Here is a 22,150-nt window from a genome sequence, read left to right on the forward strand (position 1 = left end):
GTGTGCACATTTTTGCATTTTAGCTTTTAATTCTAAATATGGACTTTAATAAAAAGAAATAATTTGATTTCAGATTAAACGAACCATTCTATTTACTTGCACAACCAGCAGTCCCAACCCCAAATGCCAAGTCTATCTTCTTTACCCTGTTTACCCTGTTTTTTTTTCTTGTTGTCCTAATTCTTTTTTTTTTTTAATTTTTTTATTTCTTTTCAGCGTAACAGTATTCATTGTTTTTGCACCACACCCAGTGCTCCATGCCATTCGTGCCCTCTCCAATACCCACCACCTGGTTCCCCCAACCTCCCACCCCCCGCCCCTTCAAAACCCTCAGATTGTTTTTCAGAGTCCATAGTCTCTCATGGTTCACCTCCCTTTCCAATTTCCCTCAACTCCCTTCTCCTCTCCATCTCCCCTTCTAAAATACTATATAATCTAGGTGGCGTCTCCCCCTGCTACAACAGCAGCTCCATGTTTTGTTTGAGGATTCACTTAATGAATAGAGCCTGGCATAGGACAGCTGCTTGATAATAAAGAAGGAGCTGTCTCATTTCCGCTTTTACCTTTTTTTTTTTTAAAGATTTTATTTATTTATTTGACAGACGGAGCTCACAGAGAAGCAGGCAGAGAGAGAGGAGGAAGCAGGCTCCCTGCTGAGCAGAGAGCCCGATATGGGGCTCGATCCCAGGACCCTGGGATCATGACCTGAGCCGAAGACAGAGGCTTTAACCCACTGAGCCACCCAGGCGCCCCTTACCTTTTATTTTTAAGAAAATATTCATCTTCATTTTTAAAGAAGGCATAAGGATGGTTTTATGATAGCAATATGCTATGAGTTAAAAATGACACTCAAGCACTTGTCTTAAAAATATGCATTTTTTCTGCTTTATAAAAGCAAAAAAACAACCACAAAAAACCTGTTCTGAGGAGCAAACATTCGTAGTCTAGGTGTACATAACTCTTCTACAGATTCCAAGGAAGTCACGGCCCTCAAGCCCTGGGAGAACAGAGTGACGACAAACAATGAAGCATCCAATTCTGAAAAGCCAGGCATAAAGCAGGTGTCCCCCACGTGGTGCACTCCAGTCCAGACACATGCCAGCCAACTGGGTATGGAGGCACATACGCTGAAACTCAGTACTTTCCTGAACTGGGCACAGTGATTTTTGGCAAGAAGGTTATGCACTGCTTACTAATTTCTAAAACCTCAATCTTTGTTTTTTTCCCCCTTCTTAAAATGTTCTTTAAGCTTACAGAAAAGCTAATCATTGTTCACAACTGGGAAACTTTTTAAAAGTGCTGATTTGTTCCATCAACAGAGCAAATGGGGAGAGATGATTTTCCCAGGAGTTAAGGACATATGTAAACATGATTCAACGATGTCAACAGCTTTCAGTCCAAGAATGTCATCAAGGGGCATCAGCCTTCCATTAGAGCAAGTCAAGGTTTCTGACATTCCTTTTTCCGAACTTTTGACTTGGGTGCTGTGAAAAGAATAGAAAAGGAAAAGAAAAAATGAAGAGGTGGGCCCTTGTTGAGTCTCTTCACACTGATTTGTCTTCAGTGAGGTTACGTTCTGTACAACAGGGGAAAACTGACCATTTGGATTTTCCTGTTTGTAGAAGGTCTTTAACATTTCCACCGCTTCCTCAGCCCGATATCCGGGAATGCACTGATGAAATGAGAAAACTGAGAATGAATTTTGGCATATGAAAATGTGGCCTATATCCCATAAACACAGCAATGTATACATAATTACATAAACTTATTTCAGATAACATTAATATACTTTGGGGATAGCAGCAATGTGGGTAAGTAAGAACATTACCAAAAGAACAGATGTATGAACTCAACATCGCTCCAATCAACTGTTCTTTCTCAACCACGCACTAAATTATTAGCTGTGTGATCTTCCATATGACAGTTAAACTCTCTGTGCCTCAGCTTTCTTGTGTGTAAAAGGTAGGTAATTATAGCACTTACCTCAGAGGGATTTCATGAAGATTAAATAAGATTACAAAAATAACACCTGTTACATACCTCGCATATCTTCAGTGTTTGTTAAGCATGAACTATTTTTCTCTACTCCTATTTACCAGTGGCCCATCTTGGGGTGGTGAGGTTGGCCCCCGGGAGGGGCTCTGTGTTTAGTGCAGAGCTGGCCTTCCTCTGCCCCCGCTCCTTGTGCTCCCTCTCTCTCAGATAAATAATCTTTTTTAAAGTGTTCAGTTTGATCTGTCTTTGGTATCTAACAGGAGATCGATACGTGAAAGAATAAGAAACTGTGATAATGGTAAGGAGTGAAATTACATGAAATATTATAAGAAGATGAAATCTGAACTTGTCTTAAAGATAGCAAATATTTAAGATGTCTAGTGGCTCAGTCAGTTAAGCATCCAACTCTCGATTTAGGCACAGGTCATGATCTCAGGATCATGAGATCGAGCCTCTAGACGGGCTACCCCCGAGGCACTGAGGATGCTTAAGATTCTCTCTCTCTCTCTATCCTTCTGCCATATCCCCCAACTCACATGCAAGTGCACGTGTGCTCTCTAGAATAAATAAAAATTAAAAATTAAGAGAAAAATATTTTAAGACACTGAGCAGAGCAGTTCAGGGAAAGAGTAAGAATAAGCTTGGGCTATGTGAGGAAACCAACTAATGGGGGGTGGGGGCCTATAGATAAAGAATTAGATAAAATGAGGTCAAAATATGCAGGGCTTTGAAGCTGTGTCACAGGAATTTGGACTTGATACATGGCATCCTTCTAAGGTGCATGAAATGATAAAATGAACAGAGATTCTGGGGAGGCACATCTGGAAGCAGCCACAGGAGGGGAGGCTGGTAATGAGCACCGACACAAGGGCCTGGCTGGTGTGATCTATTGGTCAGAACGAACCTCCCTTTCTCTTGTGCCTTCAGTCAGCTCTTACCTGAGCCTCTATGGCCTACATAAACCTTCCCCGTTAAAAGAAATAACCTTTCAGAGTTCGATGTTTTTAGACTGCAAATGTAAGTGAGATGATACCGTATTTGTCTTTCTCTGACTTACTTCACTCGGCATAGTACCCTCAAGGTCCATCCACATTGTCTCAAATGGCAGAATTTCCTTCTTTTTTACTGCTGAACACTCTATGGCATATATATAATGATATGTATAGCTATAAAACACTTTCTTTATAGAAGCAGAGAGTAGAATGGTAGTTGCCAGGAGTGGAGGGGTGGGGGGTTGGAGGGAATGAAGAACATTGTATCCCAGGATACAAATTTTCAGTTCTAAGGTAAATTCTGAGGATCTAAGGTATAGCAGGGCGATTCTAGTTAACAATACTATATTGTGTTCTTGAAAACTGTTATGTTAAGAGTGTAGAGTTTAAATGTTCTCACCATAACAACAACAAAATGGTAATTATGTGAGGTGGATGTGTGTTAACTAGCTTTATTGTGGTAAATATTTCATAATCTATACATCTATCAAATCCTCACATTGTATACCTTAAACGTACACAGCGTTATATGTCAAATATAGCTCAGTAAAGCTTGAGGGGGGGATCCCAATAACCTCTCTTCCACCCTGCCTCTCAGGCAAACTGCTACCCTGCTGGTCCCTGAGAACATTCCAGACTCCTCGCTCTTGCTCGTGTGATTCTCACTTCTTCCTCAACCTCATCCTCACTGGCTTTGCTTCCAGATATCCCACAGGCCCCTACTGACCAAAACATTGGTTCCCTTTCCAACCTCCTCAACTCTCTGCAGCTGTGGAGACTACTGACCATTCTTGCTTCCTTTTAGAGCTCTCTCCTCCCTTGGCTTCTCAGCTCTCACAATCTTCTCAGATCATGCTAACCATGGTGGGTCAGTCCCCTTCTCCTCACACCACATTAAGCGTTCATGCTGCTCAGAGCGCCACCTCTCATGCTCTCATGAACACCAACTAACACAAAGCACTCTCCTCTCCTATGAAGTTAGACCAGTGTTCCTCCACCTTGGCTGCTCAGTGGAATCACCTGGGAACTCTATGGGATTATGGCTGAATGCCTCTCTGTCAGAATCCCCCCCAGGTGGAAGATAAGATAGTGACATGGAAACTTGGTTGGTCCCCAATAGCTGGTCCCCCTGCCGTCCCAGCCCAAGGCTGCCTGGGCGACCCCACCCCCCCACCCCCACAGTCCCATTCGGAAAGGGTCTGGTGTGGTGAGCCCCTCTCCTGAGAAACAGGGAGAACACATAAAGGGGCCTGTCCCCTCACCCATCATCAACGAATGTTCATGGAAAACCTGCTTCTGGGTGAAGGGTTTCCCACGTAACAGAGCAGCTCCCTCCCTGCAATCTAGTGAAAGTTAGCCCTGGACACAGAGTTTGTGAAAAATAAATAAAACTAAAAAAGAAAAAAAAATTACTATATTCTCTTCTACCCTCTCACCTTCTTATCCAATTGGTCTGGGGTGGGGACCTCCCACAGCCACACCTAAAAGCTCTGTAATATGCAGTCTGGGATGAGACCCCCTGAGTTATAGATGGAGAAGGAAACTGCATCACTTTGTGATACCAAGACAGTATTTTCATTATTCATTATAACTACAAATTTGTGGCTTTAATAAAAAGCACACATTCTTATTAAAACAAACGTTTAAAAAATGGACCAGGTCTGTATTAGAAGGTAATCACCATCTTCTCGGAAAAGAATAATTCTATAGGTCTCCTCTATGAGCTTAATGCTGCTTAGAAGCATTAAATGACTATGACTCTGCAGTACAGAAACAGCATCCCACCTCCCACAAACTCTCCTACCAGTCCAACCCAGTCCAATAAAGGGAGAAAACACAGGATCCAGAGACCTAAGGTATGTTTTCTTTAGAATCTCAGACACTGGGGTACCTGGGTGGCTCAGTGGGTTAAGCCACTGAGGTCATGGTCTTAGGGTCATGGTCTTAGGGTCCTGGGATAGAGCCCCACATTGGGCTCTCGGCTCGGCAGGGAGCCTGCTTCCCTCTCTCTGCCTGCCTCTCTTCCTACTTGTGATCTCTCTCTCTCTGTGTCAAATAAATAAATAAAATCTTAATTTAAAAAAAAAAAAGAATCTCAGACACTTAAAAAAAAAAAAAAACTAATTTGGCATCGAACCTGGAGATATCGCTTCAAATCATGGTCATTCATTTCCCTGGAGCCACTTTGGCCAGATACACACACTACAAACAAACTTATTCTTCAGTTCAGCCAGATCCGCCCTGTGCAGAGATGCGTAGGAGAGGACTGTTTATGCACCAATGTCACTGAGGTGTTGGAGAGAAATTTTCTACCCATGTCTAATATCTAAAGGCACATCCTCATTCTGCCCAGAAACTTTTAGAAATTCTTTACCTCTTTTTCATAAATGAAGTACAAAGTCAGCAGCAATTCACTTGCAAAGAGTTAGGTAACCAAAATTCAAGCTACTGATATAAGGGATTGGAAAAATAAAATCACTTCGCAGATTTTTTTAAATGGTCAAGCTGATTATATTGTTTACTCTCCATCATTTTATTACAATTTCTTTCCTGATGTGATGTTAAATGTCATCTATTCTAAAATGTACAGAAGTTGTTAGGAAAGCTAATGTTCAGCTGGGAAGACTCAAAATAGAATGTTTTCCAAAACTTATTCTCAGTGGGATTCAGCCAAATTTAGCCCTTCATAGGTACTCAGTATTCTCCTAAGAATATCTGAGGGCTTTGAAGTTAACCACCCACCATGTCCAGCATTTATTAAATCCTTTTCTTTTTAAAACATTATATTTCAGGATTAACCTTGGAAAAAACAATCAAACCAGTTTGCAAAAAATGCTATGTGTCTGTAAGCCAAACTCTGAACTACCAATTCTTAATGCACATAGCCTTAAACCTAAAAACTTTGGGACAGGTGGCAAGATTTAAGGGAAAATAAAATTTTTAAGAGAAGATGAAAGCTGGGGTGCCTGGGTGGCTCAGTTGGTTAAGCCTCTGCCTTTAGTTCAGGGCATGATCCCAGGGTCCTGGGATAGAGCCCCACATTGGGCTCCCTGCTCAGCGGAGAGCCTGATTCTCCCTCTCATACTCCCCTTGCTTGTGTTCCCTCTCTCATTGTCTCTCTCTGTCAAATAAATAAATAAAATCTTTAAAAAAGAGAGAGAGACAGAGAGAAAGAGAAGATGAAAGCAATGTGGATACTAGGGTCTGGGGAAAATTTCAATATTAAAAAGACAGGGGGAACATAATGAAAATACAAGTATTCATTGCTAGACACAAAAATAGTACATAGCAACAAGGATGCCTGGGTGGCCCAGCTGGTTAAGTATGTGGCCCTCGGTTTTGGCTCCATTCATGATCTTAGGGTTTTGAGATTGAGCCCCATGTTGAGCTCTAGGCTCAGTGCAGAGTCTGCTTGTCCCTCTCCCTCTGCTCCTCCCCCACCCACACTCTCTCTCTCACTGTCTCTCTCATAAGTAAAATCTTTTTTAAAAATGTAAAAAAAAATAGTACATAGTGATAAAGCAAAAGGACTTTGAGCAAATATATTGTGTGTGCATTGTAAATAGTATCTACTGTCACTGACAGAGGCCCAGCTTCACATAAGCGTGGGGCAGCAGGGAGCTGGGGACACTCACCGAGGGAAAATGTCAACAGTGACAGCATCTCCAAAACAGGCGCTGGTGAAACCATCAGGAGATGCCTGAGAAGGCCATGGACTCTCCTTCTGGAGAGATTCTGCTAATTAAGAGAGGCAAGCACTCACCTGGAAATGATTACCTGTCTTCTACTGAGGCACAAATGAACTTGATGAGAAGTCCCAGAGTCTGTCTAGTCCCAGCATGGCTTTGTGGTGTACTGACTACACATGAACTATTCCCAAGCCCGTGAGGAGATCAAAGTCATTAGCAAGAAAGAGCATAAATGGGAGACATTACCTGAAATGGTCTCCCGGTATTTGGTAAATCAGCAGAGGCAATATTTAGGACAGAGCCACAACCACCAAACCGTTCGTTCTGACAGCCATACACAACCAGCGGGATTTATGAAAAAGAATTAAGGTCCTGAAAAGAGTATGCAGCTCAAGTGCATAGAGTGACAAAACCAGGCCACCCTGGACAGACAAGCTCAGGCTACTTTTAAAAACGGTTAAGTTTAGGCTTAATTTTAAAAATCATACAATCCCATTACACAAAAGAAGTTTCAAGGATTTAGAGATTAACATCTCACAATTGCAAATATTGAAATTGAAAACCAAATACATAGTTGTTGAATGTTCATTGTTTGGTGTTCTCTCTTGTCTTTCCTAATTCACTTTCCTTGAGTCATTAGAGAATTGGAGTCAGAAAGGAAGCAGGAATTTAATCTGGGGATTTTCACCTTTTTAAAAATAGGATTGTCCCCTAGCCTTTTGCCAAATAAAATATAACCCATGCCCCAATATAAAACAGACCAAAGTTGAGCCACCCTGTGAGGCAGGATGGGGAGAAAGTTCTAAGTTTACCAGAACCCCCTTCTTCACAAAGTAGAGACTATACATGTAATACTCAAAACCCTCTGTTATTTTTAAAGTGATAAAAATTTTTCACATATACATAGCAAAATAAGTACATAAAAAATGTGCAAGTATGAAATTGAGTTTTTGAACAAGTGAGTAATTTTTTAAAGATCTTAGAGACAAACTTGCTAACACTCGGTGTTTGTGTCACTTACTCTATGAAAGACACAATTCAAAGAGCTGTAACTTTCTTAGGGGCGTCTGGGTGGCTCAGTGGATTAAAGCCTCTGCCTTCTGCTCAGATAATGATCCCAGGGTCCTGGGATCAAGCCCTGCATTGGGCTCTCTGCTTGGCAGGGAGCCTGCTTCCTCCTCTCTCTCTGCCTGCCTCTCTGCCTACTTGTCATTTCTGTCTGTCAAATAAATAAAATCTTTTAAAAATAATAATAATAGATTTAAAAAAAAGAGCTGTAACTTTCTCAATTTCCCATTTATTTACAATTATAATATCATCAGTGACTTGTTTTTTACCTTATGTATACTTTTGACTTAAAATTTTTCACACAATTTAACAGGTATTCTTGGCAAAAATATATAAACAAAACACATACAAACAAAAACATATAAACAGAGAAAGAAAAATTTTAAATCACTTAAAATCTATTATTCAAAGGTACATATTCTTCAGACATTTTCTCTGCAGTTTTATAATCTACTTTAATTTTGTGACTTATCCTTACATAAGTTTGTTAGCTCTTAGTTTTTCTTCCTCTAGTTTATTTGGTTAATAGTTTTACATCTATTGATAAAAAATGAAGAAATCTTATGATTTAAAAATCCTTCCTAAAAATTTTTGGCCAAGGGGTACAATCTATTTTAACTTGCTTCATAAATCTGTTTTTGCATATGAGAAAAGCAGGTTATGTGTCTGGCCATTTTCAAGGTTACAGGAAGGGCACACGACATTTAACTCACGAAGTCAAAGGATACTCATCAAGCGGAGAGCAGCCGCGCACATAATACAGGGCTCCACGGTGACATACAGCACGGTGTGTTCAAATACTTCAGAAGGACTCTTGCCACTTCGATGACACCAGTCTAGGGCCTGGTCAATGGCCACCATTTCTGCATGTCGGGTAGCCTGGAGAAAGAGAGGCTTATTACATCAACATGTAAGTGTATTGTGCAAACATATGAAAACCAATACCAAAAAAATGGGCCTAATGCTTCTGCCAATGTTTTAATGAATAAACATTTGGGGATGCTCTTAATGCTTGGCAATGTGTCTCCCAGTTCAAGTGCCATAACCTCACCAACAAAAGACATCAAATAGGAGATAGCATGAGAATTATGCTGCATTTTTAGTTAAATACCTCTTAACTAAATGCTCTTTCAATTAAAATGACATAGAGAATATTAGTCTCAGGGAGGAAAAAAGGAATCTAGAGTTTGTGAATATTCGAGGGGAAGCCTGAAGTCTTCACAAGCATGTGGGCCATTCCAGACGTTTCCAAGGCCGTCCCTCACTTGACTAGGCAAATCTGTAGGTAGTTAGTGGGATATCATCACTTACATTTTCTTTGGGATGAGATTTTTCACTCTGGCAGACTCTAGAGAAAAGCAGATTTGGTATCAGTCTCAGATACCTCCTGAGTGGCACAGATTATAGGAGAAATCACACAGTGTATGGAAATAACCATAGTTGAGTCTGAATCCTGACTGTGACATCACTTATTATGTGGCCTTGGGCAGGTTACACAACTTCTCAAAGCCTTGGTTCCCCCGTATGTAAAACAGGATTCACTGGCATCTATACCTCATAAAACACTGAATTACAAGAAGCATATGCTCCTTGCGGTCCACATGCTCTGCCATGCAAGAATTATTAATGATATTCAGGATAATCACATTTATCAATAAGCTTACGCTGATTGTTAATTATGTACAAGCCATCGTGCTAAATCCTGCATGAGGTTACAAAGTCTGTCCTCAGCAAGTACAGTATCTGGTTGGGGCAAACAGGAAGTGCTCATGAACCTGTGGTGTGGAGTAGGGTGTGAGAGATGCTGGCACAGTGGCACGAGGTGTTACAGAAGCTACAGGCAGGTGGAAGCAAGGCTGGTCCTGAGTTACAATCTCAGAGCTGGAAGGGACTTTGGAGAATAGATTCCCAAAGCTGCCTGCATAGCAGAAGTAACTGGGGAGCTTAAAAAAAAAAAGTTTCCCCAATTCAGGGGCTTTTTAACAATCAGCCTCAGAATTACTGAGTCAAATCTGCCCAGAATTCTCAATAAGTAACTATTTATCTGAATCCCTGCAACCAACCTCTCTTTTTTAGAAAATCCAGAGTGATGTAGTGTCCTGGAAACAAGTAAAGAAAGTGTTAGGTTTTTTGTTTGTTTGTTTGTTTTTTAAGATTTTATTTATTTATTTGACAGACAGAGATCACAAGTAGGCAGAGAGGCAGGCAGAGAGAGAGGGGGAAGCAGGCTCCCTGCTGAGCAGAGAGCCAATGCAGGGCTCGATCCCAGGACCCTGAGATCATGACCTGAGCTGAAGGCAGAGGCTTTAACCCACTGAGCCACCCAGGCACCCCTGGGCTTTTTTTTTTTTTTCTTTTTTTAAGATTTATTTATTTATCAGAGAGAAAAACAGAGAGAGAGAGAGAGGAGGGGGAGGGGCAAATAGAGAGGGAGTGGACTCCATGCTGAGCATGGAGCCCGCCTTGGGGCTCGATCCCCAGGACCCTGAGATCATGACCTGAGCAGAAATCAAGAGTTGGCTGCTTAACCAACTGAGCAACCCTGGCGCCCCTCCACCCCTTTTGGTGCTGAAGAACCAGAAGCTAATTTAGGACATGTTAAAAACACACAGCGGGAGAGGTGATGGTAGTATCAGAGCCAAAAGCAGGACTCAGGTTTCCTCATTTGGGGTCAAGAGTCTTTGTATAGTATTTTATAGGGCAATCTTCTATCAGGTACAGAAACCAAAATAAATGCAGGTTAATTTCAAGATACAGAAGAAACCCAGGTCACTGGGGGGTTAGATGGACATCAGGGCATTCAAAGTTCAGATATTAAAGATATTATCCCAAACCACAAAATACACAAAACAGGGAGAGAGGGCAATTACTTAAAATACAGAATTCTACTCCCCGATAAGTCTCTGTGTATTTACTAATTGCTACATCATGCTTATTACTTACCTCACAAATGTTTTGATATCCAAATAATAATTGCTCTGTGAATCTGGGTTCCTACTTTGCATGTGTTTTCTTTTTGATAGATGTGATGGATAAATATTAAATACCCCATAGCACTGGTACCAGCCCCAGCCTGTTCTCTGGTTCCCAGGACTGAACGATAAGATCAAAGTCTGTGTGAGCAGTGTTATGGTTATAAGCTGTGAGTCCACCTAGTATTTCTGATAATCCTAAAACTGGAATTCATTTATACTTACTGTGACACACTGTTGTGATAGAAGAAGCGTTGCCTTAATTCACGAACTTCTCAACCTAACCACAATAACATAAAGGCACACAAACTATTAATGTGTAATATCAGGGTGCCTGGGTTAAGCATCCAACTCTTGTTTTCAGCTCAGGTCATGATCTTGGGGTCATAAGATCGAGCACTGGGTGTGGAGCCTGCTTAAGATTCTCTCTCTCCTTCTCCCCACCACACTCATGCATGTGTGCCCTCTCTCTCTAAAAAAAATAAATAAAAATTTTAAAAAATAATAAAGTGTATACCACACGTAGGTATAGAGAGAGCAGGTAGTAGAGACTTTATTCCATTGAATTATCTAGTAAACGAACAGTTTCCTCTACACAATCCTTTAATACCTCTAAAGGTATAAACTGAAGGTGATTTTTTAATTTACTGGAAGGAAAACATTATTTAAAGGTACTACATAATGTGATATGAGTTAAATTGATGAGTTTTGTAAAGTGGAATTTTTCTGTATTAGATTTGCTTAAGATGGAGATTAGATTCATTTCTTCAGTACTGACACTCCAAAGTAATAAAATTCCTTCCTGAGTTTCACTCAATGCTAAAGTAAAACTCCATGAAATAGAAAATTAGCCCCAAAGATTGTATTGTTTCATTAAACGTTTTGTATTTTCCAAATTTTAAAAAACCAACATGGATCACTTTTATAATCAGGAAGGCATTCAAAAAAAGAAAAGTTAAGGGAAACTACTCTTCCATTCATACCTACAGGTCTTGACACAGACCCACCTTCTTGCCAACTGTGATGAAGTGCAGTGCACTCCTACCCTTACTGTTGTATGTCTGCAATTAAACTATTCAACCGACATACATTTTTGGTTTGATTAACTTCGTTTCGTCCCTTCCCCACAACTTCATTGTTGTAGACCATAAGGCAGCCAACAGGAACTTCAATATTTTCTAGGGCTTCCTTGGCCTAAAAGACAAAGTGGAAAATTTAAGACGTAATGTTCAATACTTGAAAAGACTACACATATCCTAAGCACACATGTATAAACACCAGAACAAAGAAATACAGCTGAGCTTTCCCTTCCCTCACATACAGTTCAGTATTTAGTGCCTCTGTTCTGTTCTATCTGTATTAAGGGAGACTCGGGAACAAACCCCCCTCACTGGTTCCAAGCCCCTGGTTCTTTTTCTTCTCACTGGAAGCAGAAGTGAGCAAAAGGCTGCTGCTATTGCCTCTTCCTACAGTGGCAGGGCCTGTGCAGCTTTTCGGAGATCACGTACATATTTGCAAAGGAAAAGAATATATAAATACTTTTATATATAAATATAAAAGAATGTATAAGAGAAATGTATAAAACTCTTATATATATATAAAAGAATGTATAAATATTTTACTGAAGTCCTCTCCTTGTTGAAATTCTACTTGCTTCATTTTTTTGTTTCACTAAATGTTATAGAAGATACCCTCTTGAGTTCCAACAGCACGAAGGTAACCAGCCTGGACGTCTCTCTGTGCTATTTCTGCTTTGACACAAGAAAAGCTTTGGAGCACTCTATGCTAAAATGGCACAACCACTTTGGAGAACACTTGGGAAATTTTTCTAAAAAGTAAATATACATGTGGCCTATGAACAAATTCTAATCCTAAGTATTTACTTAAGAGAAAGGAATACATGGCTACACCAAAAAAAAAAAAAAAAATCTTGTAAAAGAATGTTCATAATAGTTTGATTCATAATAGCCCAAATCTATGAATGGCACAGGTGTGCGCCATCAAGAGAACGGGGAAACAAACTGCGGCACAGTGGCACGATGGACTGCTAGTGAGCGATGGAAAGCAACAAGCTCGAGATACGCACAACAACACCGGTGAGTGTCAGACACGCTGAGTGCAAGAAGTCAAACACAAAAGCATACGAACTGTATGGCTCCCTTCAGGTTTAGTACTAGAACAGACAAAACTAAACACGATGATAGCAATTTCTTCCTGGAAAGGCATCTATAGACTGATTGGAAAGGGACACAAGGAACTTTTCCAGGGTGGTCAAAACTCTATCTTGTAAAGGGGGTGGGTTACACAGATGTTTGCATCAGTCTAAACTGAATGGACAACATATCTAAGACCCGTGTATTTCACTGGCTGTAAAGAACATCTCGACTGAAAAATATCCATTAGAAAAGTAAGCTTAAGGATATGTCCACCACCCGCATCCTGGAAAGGGCAAACCACTGGTTATATTTGCAAAGTCTCCTCCATCAGAGGCTGTCCATTTTTCTCCTGACTTTGTTGCTGACTGAACCACAGCAGTTGAGGCCCAAGATAGTTAAAGAGTACTTCTTTGAGCAGAGGGCAAAAGCAAGCAGGTTATATCTGCGTACTCCTTGATCCTGTTGCTGAGAGCGAACAAAGGAAGAACACAACCCTGGAACTAGTGTGTAATCATTTCCAACTCACTGTAGTCAAGAAACTCCCAAGTATAGCTGTTTTTAGAAAGGCACAGGATTTCTTATTTTGACAGACCTGAAGACACTTTGGAAGACCAGATTACCAATTAAGTGTTGGTATTCACATACAGCCTAAGGCATATACAGTGTAAGGTTGAAGATATTGCTTAAGCCTGCATATTGTACCTCTTGCACTAGCCCCAATTCCCAGCTATGCTTTATTTAGAGTAGCAATAATTTTCTATCACCATGCTAACATGGGTTACTTAGCCACTTCAACCAGGCTCTTAACTGACACTTAACTTGTCCTAGGGCCAATAAAGGTGAAAGGAGAGGCACACAGCACAGGGATAGCAAACTGTATCTCTCCTTCCTCCTCCAGAGTGGTAGGACAGACCTAGGGCCTACAGAGATGTAGGGAGAGAGTAGCTGAAGCAGTAAGACTGCATTCTTCTGAACTGGGTCATGAACCACCCGCAGGCTAGCTCTGTTCAGTTCTGTAACAATGGCTAAAGCATGCCAGGTTATGCAAAATTCGAAAGTCTGAAGAGTTCCAAGGTTTGGTGAATATATACAAATAATAAATAAATACACAAATAAATAAATACACAAATGCACCATTGGCTACTAGAGAAAGGAAAGCCAGGAGGACGACTGACAGCTAGCAAGGATGGTGATGCTGAGTACCCACATAGTTAAGGCAATCAGCACACGAAAAATGTTATTTAAAATTAGATTGGGAGTACACAGAACCCCATGCACACACAAAAGAGAAATCATTTACTAATCCAACAAATATTTATTGAATATCTTGAGACAGGAAAATTATCCTGGGTTATTCAGGTGGCCCTAAATGCAATCACAAGTCTCCTAATAAGAGAGGCAGAGAAAGAGATTTGAAGACGTTATACCATTGGCTTTGAAGATAGAGGAAGGAGCCATGAGTCAAGCAAAGAAGCCATGAGTCAAGTAAGGAATGTTGCTCCAGAAGCTGGAAAAGTTGAGGAAACATATTCACCTCTAGAACCTTCAGAGGGCATAGCTTTGCTGGCACACTGGGTTTGGCCCAATGAAATGAATTTCAAAAACTTGGCACCCAGAGCTGTAAGAGAATAAACTTGTGTCGTTTTAAGCCCCCTAGTTTGTAGTGATTTGTTACAGAAGCCACAGGAAACTAATACACTGTTACGAAAAAGAAAGCACAAGCTAAAACTGAAAGAAAGTATTTGCAAACTGCATACCCCACGAAGGTCTACTATCAAGACTATACAAAGAACTCTAAATTCAACAACAAAAAAATCCAAAAACAATCCGACTAGAAAATGGGCAAAGGACATTAAAAGGCACTTCACCAAAGAGGGCATAGAGATGGCAAATAAGCATATGTAAGGATATTCATAGCATTAGCTATTAGGGAAATGCAAATTATAACCACAATGAGTTACCACTACACACCATCAGTGGCTAAAATAAAAAGTAAAAACACCAAATGCTGGTGAGGCTGAAGAAAAATGGGGTCACTTACTTATACACTGCTGGTAGGACTATAAAATGGTACAGTCATTCTGGAAACCAGTTTGGTAGCTTCTTAAAAAGCAACACATGCAGTTAACATATGACCCAGCAATTGCACTCTCAGGCATTATCCCAAGGAACCGAAAGCTTATGCTCATACAGTACATAAATTGATATACAGACACAAATGTTTGTAGGTATTTTATTCATAATAGGCAAAAACTGGAAATGATCCAAATGTCCTTCAGAGGATGAATAGTTGAACTATGGTACGTCCATCCCATAGAATACTACACAGCAACAAAAGGAACAGACTACTGATTCACTCAACATTTGGATGGGCCTCAAGGAAATCATGCTGAATGAAAAGAACCAACCCCCCCAGAAGATTCTATATTCACATATATAACATTCCTGAATGCAAAATTACAGCTACGAAGAATGGATTAGTGCCTGCCAGGGCTTAAAGGCTTGAGAGAGAATAGTAGCTATTAAGGGTAGCACGAAGAAGCCTTGTGGTAACTGAGCAGTTCCAGTGGTGGGTCAACAAAACCAACCATGACAAAATTGCACAGAACTCCACACACGTGTGCATACAAAGCCAGTTCAATCTGAATAAGCTCTACGGATTGCAGCAATGTCCTTCTCCTGGTTTGATCATTGCACGGCAGGTACCTAAGATGTTACCACAGAGGAAAGCTGGGTGAAGGGTACATGAGCTTTCCCTATATACTTTTTTTTTTTTTGCAACTTCTGTGAATCTATAATTATTTCAAAAGGAAAAGTTTAAAAAATAATAGTAAAAGTAGAGTAAACAAGAAATATCTTGCAATGGAGGTTAAGAAGAAATGCCTAGGAAGGTAGGAGGAAAATCAAGAGTGTCAGAGCAACTGGGTGGCTCTGCTCAGGAGGGAGTCTGCTTCTCCCTCTCCCACTGCCCCTCCCCCTGCTTGTGCAATCTCTCTAAAATAAATAAATAAAAATATTTAAAGAGAGAGAGAGAAAGGAACAGAAAGGAAGGAAGGAAGGAAGGAAAGAAGGAAGGAAGGAAGGGAAAGAAAGAAAGAAAGAAAGAAAGAAAGAAAAGAAAGAAAGAAAGAAAGAAAGAAAGAAAGAAAGAAAGAAAGAAAGAAAGAAAAGGTGTCTGCTGTTAGGGAAGATGGAGGGGGGGAGCCGCGGGGATGGGAGAGGGACACAGACCAAGAAAAAAGGGTCGGTGACACAGATGCAATTTTGGTGGAAGGTGAAAATGAAAACCAGTGGCTTGAAGAGTGACTTATCTACAGGTTAAATTTCTAGCTTCTACCTATTACCATAGACTATTATGTCTACATAACAATTGTTCTAATTCTGAGCTTGCAAATTATAAGAGCTTACAACTATAGAAAAATTTACTTTGATGGGGCGCCTGGGTGGCTCAGTGGGTTAAAGCCTCTGCCTGCCTTCAGCTCAGGTCATGATCCCAGGGTCCTGGGATGGAGACCCACATAGTGCTCTCTGCTCAGCAGGAAGCCTGTTTCCTCCTCTCTCTCTCTCTGCCTGCCTTTCTGCCTACTTGTGCTCTCTGTCTGTCAAATAAATAAATAAAATATTTTTAAAAAAAAAGAAAAGAAGGGGCGCCTGGGTGGCTCAGTGGGTTAAAGCCTCTGCCTTCGGCTCAGGTCATGATCACAGGGTCCTGGGATCGAGCCCCACATCAGGCTCTCTGCTTGGTGGGGAGCCTGCTTCCCCCTCTCTCTCTGTCTGCCTCTCTGCCTACTTGTGATCTCTCTCTCTCTCTCTCTCTCTGTGTCAAATAAATAAATAAAATCCTTTAAAAAAAAAAAAGAAAAGAAAAGAAAAGAAAAATTTACTTTGACCCAAGACTATTTTAAGCATTTTATCATTATTATTGCCTTTCACTTACAACCCTATGAGATCGATTCAGTGAGCTTCCCCAGCTTACAGATGAGTAAATGGAGACATGGGGGTGTTAGGGGATTTGCTCCTGTTGAGAGGCCAAGGCCAAAATCCAGGCAATCTGTTTCAGGCATTCATTTCTTCAACAAATATTTATGGAACACCTACAAGGTGCAGGTTCCTGGCCACCCGGCCTCAAATTTCTACTCTAGTCACCATTGACCAGCTACTTTGTCACTTTTGGGATTCAAAAGAGGCCTAGTTCAAGGAACAAAAGGAGAGTGAGACCTAGAAAGTTGAAGGCTAAAAAACTGCAAGAAACAAATGAGGGGGCCACGTGACACAGATTTTCTGTAAAACTATCTCCTGAAGAGGTAATTCTATGTGTGGCTGTGTAGCTATCTCAAGCATGTAGAAGGGAATTCAAGGCCCAATGGGGAAGGAGTGGCAGAGGACAGGGAGAACCTGTGGAGCCCACTGTCTTTCCAAGTCCTGACTTAGGTCACCTGGAAAAAAGCCCAGCAGCCTCCTGCTCCACCCAGGCCCCCAGGTGACTGGACATGTGCCTTTCATACTTTCTTTCTGATTCTCTCTTTTTCCTTCCAGCAAATATAGCTCCTTTATTCCACGTCCCTTCTTCTCTTCCACTGTCCTCCTATTTGCTTAGAGTAACTAGTTTTTTGTGAAAAGCCTTCAACTGGTGTCCAAATGAGAGAGAAAACATGAGCGGTGGGGCAAATCAGGTTATTAATGAGGAGCTAACCCAGCCCACCATGCTGAGGGTTAGTGGTTGAGCAGCTGGGAATGGTGGGTTAGAGAGAAGGTGGTGAGAACAACCCTAAAACCCCACGAAAATGGGTTTAGGTGAAATGCTGTTCAATAAAATACATATTTGTTTTGCTGTCAAGTTCAAAATAGAATTAAACTAATTAAATAATTTACATAGTTTTCAATCCATCTCCTCTCATACTTTCCAACTCTCCCACCAACTTTCAGTCAAGTCTGATTTCTTTGTGAATTTGCGTTGTTACTTTGTACCTTGTCCTTTTAACATGCAGAAGTTTTTAATATTTATGTAATTAAAACCCATCCATCTTTCTCTTCTGTTTTCTGCCTTTGATGGTATAAAGAACCCATCTCTATTCCACTAACATCTACTTACCACGGGCTCCTTTCTGGTTTTCTTCTTATGCTATCTTCTTTATTAGATTTTTACTAAAAAAGCATAGTGAAAAATTTCTTTAAAATTACCCATATCTTAAAAAAAAAAAAACCCATATCTTTACCATGTTAACTAATTATTTGTGTGTGTGTTCTCCTCTAGTCTTTGTTTATTTGACAAAGAAAAAAAACAGCTTTTATTTATTGAGCATAATGTGTCAGGGACTTTACAAACATTATCTCTTTTAATCTAGACAACCCTGTGACATAGATACTATATACCCATTTTACAGAAGGGGCCTCTGTAGCTGAAAGGTTAAGAACCTGTCAAGGTTAGCTGGCTGTCAGTAGCCATTCTAGGGTTTGAACATAGGCCTAACCTCTAAATGTATATGTATAGTATAAAATAATTTGTATTCTGCTTGCTTAATGTTGAAAATCATATGTAGCTGTGATAGTTAATGTCATGTTTGTACCTAATAGCCATAACCGTTTTGATAAAAGCACGTTATTCAACACAGTAATATACCATAATTTAACCATTTGCCTTCATCGGAAGTTTGAAATGCTTCCTAGTTTTCCCTGTTATATGAAACACTGAAATGACAATGATTACTTTTATCTTTCTAAACTATTTCCTTAAGCTAAATGCCACATATTTATCTTACTAAGTCAAATGATATGAACATTTTTTTTTTTTGAGGCTGTTAATCATATTATGCCAGGTTGCCTTCCAAAAATGTTATATCTGTTGAACTATTAGGGTTATATGGCTTTTTGCTCAGACTCACTTACTTTAGACAACATTTTAAAAAAATAGATTTTAAGCTTTCTCAAAAACTGTTTTCCTTTCTTTTATATTCAGGCTTATGTCTGTATATTAAAATCATAGATTAGAAGTTTTCTAGCACGACCCCTTTATTTTAAACAGTAAGACCCAGAAATTATATGACTTGGCTGGTCCAATCAGAGCCAGACATTCTACTTATCCGTATCGGCCATTTACATATGTCTACTCTGCACAGATGCTATGAAGATGCTAGTATCCTCTCTACTACATGTACCCTGCATATTTCCCTGTCAAATTCCTCAGATGTGAGCACTTTTGGCACTGGCTATGCTTCTTGTCGAATCTTAAACTCTTCTCAGAAGTACATAGTAAACCTTGAATTACTTCAACAATCTTTGAAGTAGTTCAAGATTTGAAGTTTCTGTAGTGGGGAGGGAGAGACTAAACAAAGCACAAGATTTATGACAACCACTTTTCCCCTTCTTTAAGACCTAGAAGAACATGTATAGGCCAAAACCAAAATACAAGAGCTAAGTTAAGGTCCTTCTTGACCTTATGTAGATATAGGTAAACTAGGTAATCACATCCCCTAGGTTTTTATAATCCAATTAAGAGGGGCTCCTGGGCGACTCAGTTGGTTAAGCATCTGCCTTCCACTCAGGTCCAGATCCTGGGAGTCCTGGGATCGAGCCCCACATAGGGCTCTCTGCTCAGCGGTTAGCCTGCTTCTCCCTCTCCTCCCCACCCTGCCTTTGCTCTCTCTCTGTCAAATAAATAAATAAAATCCTAAAAAATATATAATCCAATTAAGAGACAATAATGTCAAAGCCAGAGAGATCTGAGAAACTATGTGGAGTACAACCATCTCATATTACAGGGTAGGAAGGGAAGGGGGTAGGAGATGACTTGTGCAAGGTCACAGCAAAAAGTAGTAAAAGGATTTAAGTATTAAGTCCAGAAGTCTAGAGAACAGTGCAGAGATAGATAGAGGAAATATTCTAATATATTATGACCAAAAGACACTTCAAGAAAAATAAAGACCCAAAATGTGAAAGGATAGAAAAAAAAAAAAAAAATCCCAGCTCTGCTACATGAGCAGGAAAACCCAATGACTGATACAGTTATCTGTTTTCAAAAACACTATTAAGTTCTCCATGGTAGCATCTCTGAAAATTTCACCTAAGCAGCCTCCGCAAATAAATACTTTGAGGAGAGAGCTCCTGAAGCAAATGAAAATAAACAGAAGGGCTCATAAATTCTGACTTCTCAGCATTCAGGCATCATCTGCCCTCTGGAACTCTCGTCCATGGAAGGACACGAATGCAGCTTACTCTATGGAATTTTAGCCTTTTTGTGTATAATTTATCATCTTCACTATTTAGGAAGAAGCTGCCCGGCATATGCATTATTGAAATGATTTGGAGAAGGGAGAGTGAGATGTTGATATCACGTGCAAACTCCTTGTCTCCAATGTAGAGGATTTAATAACATAAAAGAGGTTCAGGACAAACAAATCTATATGACAAGTTACAAATTAATTTTTAAATGTATATGTGAACAGTAATTAAAGTTTTGGGACGCTACATATCTTGTAAGTTTATTGGAGGAAATAAATTATGAAGTGAGCTCAAAGAATGGGTCATAAAATCAAGTCAGTGGGTCAGGACCAGCATTTTTTTTCAAAAATGGACGAAAGAGCGTTCTGCGCTGGGGCGGTGGCGGGGGCGGGGGCGGCAGGCACGCTCTGGACCTGCAGGGCGATGCTGGCCAATTCGTGGACCTGGCTGGACCTGCCGCGGAATCTCTCTGCCAGCAACCGCACCATCCGCACCACGGCTCACGGTCCACTCAGACGAACGTGGTTGAGTGACCAGACAACAGGCAGATTCAACTACCAGTTTACACTACGCTATCTGAGGGGCCACTACCAGGATGGGTGAGTCAGATGACTCCATCCTCCGACTGGCCAAGGCCAACAGCATCGTTCTAAAAAACTTCTGACTGAAGAGGTTCACGGATGTGGAATATTTGTCAGAAATACAAGCACACCCCTCCCCCACTCAAAAAATACCAGGAAACCTGTACAAAGGAAAGTTAAGTACTGTTCTGTGAAACTTTTGTTTCGGTGATAGCTACGTGTGTTATTCACTGGGTTGTAATATAAAATGGTCTTTTTTTACTCTGGGTCGTTTTCAAAAAAGTATGAGAAACACGTTTAAAGGGACATTCTGTAAGTAGCAGAAACAAATGGATAAACGCTGTCATGCATCCGGGCTTAGAGAAAAACATTTGGCTGTAATAGCAAATGAATGCCGGGGAAACAGTATAAACGGAGAACAGAGAGGAATATACCAAAATCAGTCTCAGGGCTGAATTCCCAATGCCAAGCATGGTGTACTCCATAAACATCTGCAAATTGAATGAATACATAATTATGCAATCAATTAACTACTGGAGACCAGAGGCCACTAGGAAAATACAATCAGAACCATGTATGAAAAAAGATTTCCTTTACAGCAGCTTTAGAAAAATGTGAAACGGAAGGACATTTTACATACGTATGCCAAACACACTCTTCTCCCCCATGAAAGGGCTCACTGGCACACAGAAGTATGGGGAAGGCTTGGATTGTACACAAATCAGATCAGAGCCCTAATTAACCAGCCGTCCTGGAGGGCTGGAGGGAACGAAGGAAGGAAGTGAAAAGGCCAGAGGGCAGGAGGACAGATGAATGACTGGTAGGATCTGACTGTGCAGGGATTTGTTTTTATCCTGATCTATCAGCGTCCTTTCTCCTACTGGAGAGGTTCAAGAGTCATAAATACGGAAGAATGTGACTTTCCGGATTTGCGAGGGTGTCTGGGGGAAAGAAGGGGACTCAGCACGTTCCGTGCCAGCAGCAGCTGAATGAGGATGTTTGGCTCAGACATGCCAGTGAAAAAAAAGAAATGATTTCTCTATTTCCTCTCTTCCTTCCCCGACAGCACTGTGAGACTAAAGACAATTTCAGGGCAGCAAAGCCAGCTGTCCACCCAGAAAACGTGACCGCCATCGAGATTCCGGTGGCGAGAAAGCACACCCCGGGCGTCTGCTCAAATGCTCGGGTCACGAAGGGGGCTAATGAAACTTCCCACCCACGGTGTCCACATCCTGCACCCCTCACCATCTGCATCGCATCCTCCATCCACTTTTCGGTCTCCTCCGCGGTCACCGAGCACACGCCGCCGCCAGGAGCCGGCGTGGCTGCCGCTTTCGCCTCCATGCTGCACCCGGGCCGCGGTGCTCGGCGCCAGAGGCTTGGGCCGCGAAGGAGCGCGGGTAACGGAACGCGGCGACGGCGGGCCACGGTTTCCAGGGAAGTCGAACGGCGACGCACTCGGGAGCGAATTCTGGACGG

At 41.0% G+C, this 22,150-nt stretch overlaps 1 protein-coding gene and 1 pseudogene across 3 annotated transcripts; one reads left to right on the forward strand and one right to left on the reverse strand.

Annotated features, from left to right (window-relative positions):
- Positions 1-334: 334 nt before the first annotated feature.
- ADAT2 (adenosine deaminase tRNA specific 2) lies at positions 335-22,139 on the reverse strand. 3 transcript variants are annotated; one of them, XM_047732596.1, is made up of 8 exons: positions 21,917-22,139; positions 11,806-11,910; positions 8,473-8,623; positions 6,923-7,029; positions 4,424-4,506; positions 1,600-1,672; positions 758-1,484; positions 335-563 (listed from the first exon to the last, which is right to left on the reverse strand). In XM_047732596.1, the coding sequence occupies exons 1-6, from the start codon at positions 22,013-22,015 to the stop codon at positions 1,630-1,632; spliced, it is 588 nt and encodes a 195-aa protein (XP_047588552.1). In that variant the 5' UTR covers positions 22,016-22,139; the 3' UTR covers positions 335-563; positions 758-1,484; positions 1,600-1,629. The 3 variants fall into 3 exon arrangements, with proteins under 3 accessions (XP_047588552.1, XP_047588553.1, XP_047588554.1); XM_047732597.1 differs by lacking the exon at positions 4,424-4,506 and having other exon boundaries at positions 338-563; XM_047732598.1 differs by lacking the exons at positions 335-563; positions 758-1,484; positions 1,600-1,672; positions 4,424-4,506 and adding an exon at positions 1,680-2,963.
- On the forward strand, positions 12,698-20,757 carry LOC125102543 (40S ribosomal protein S21-like; annotated as a pseudogene).
- Positions 22,140-22,150: the final 11 nt, after the last annotated feature.

The sequence above is a fragment of the Lutra lutra genome, chromosome 6, assembly GCF_902655055.1.
Source record: "Lutra lutra chromosome 6, mLutLut1.2, whole genome shotgun sequence".
Classification (NCBI taxonomy): domain Eukaryota; kingdom Metazoa; phylum Chordata; class Mammalia; order Carnivora; family Mustelidae; genus Lutra; species Lutra lutra.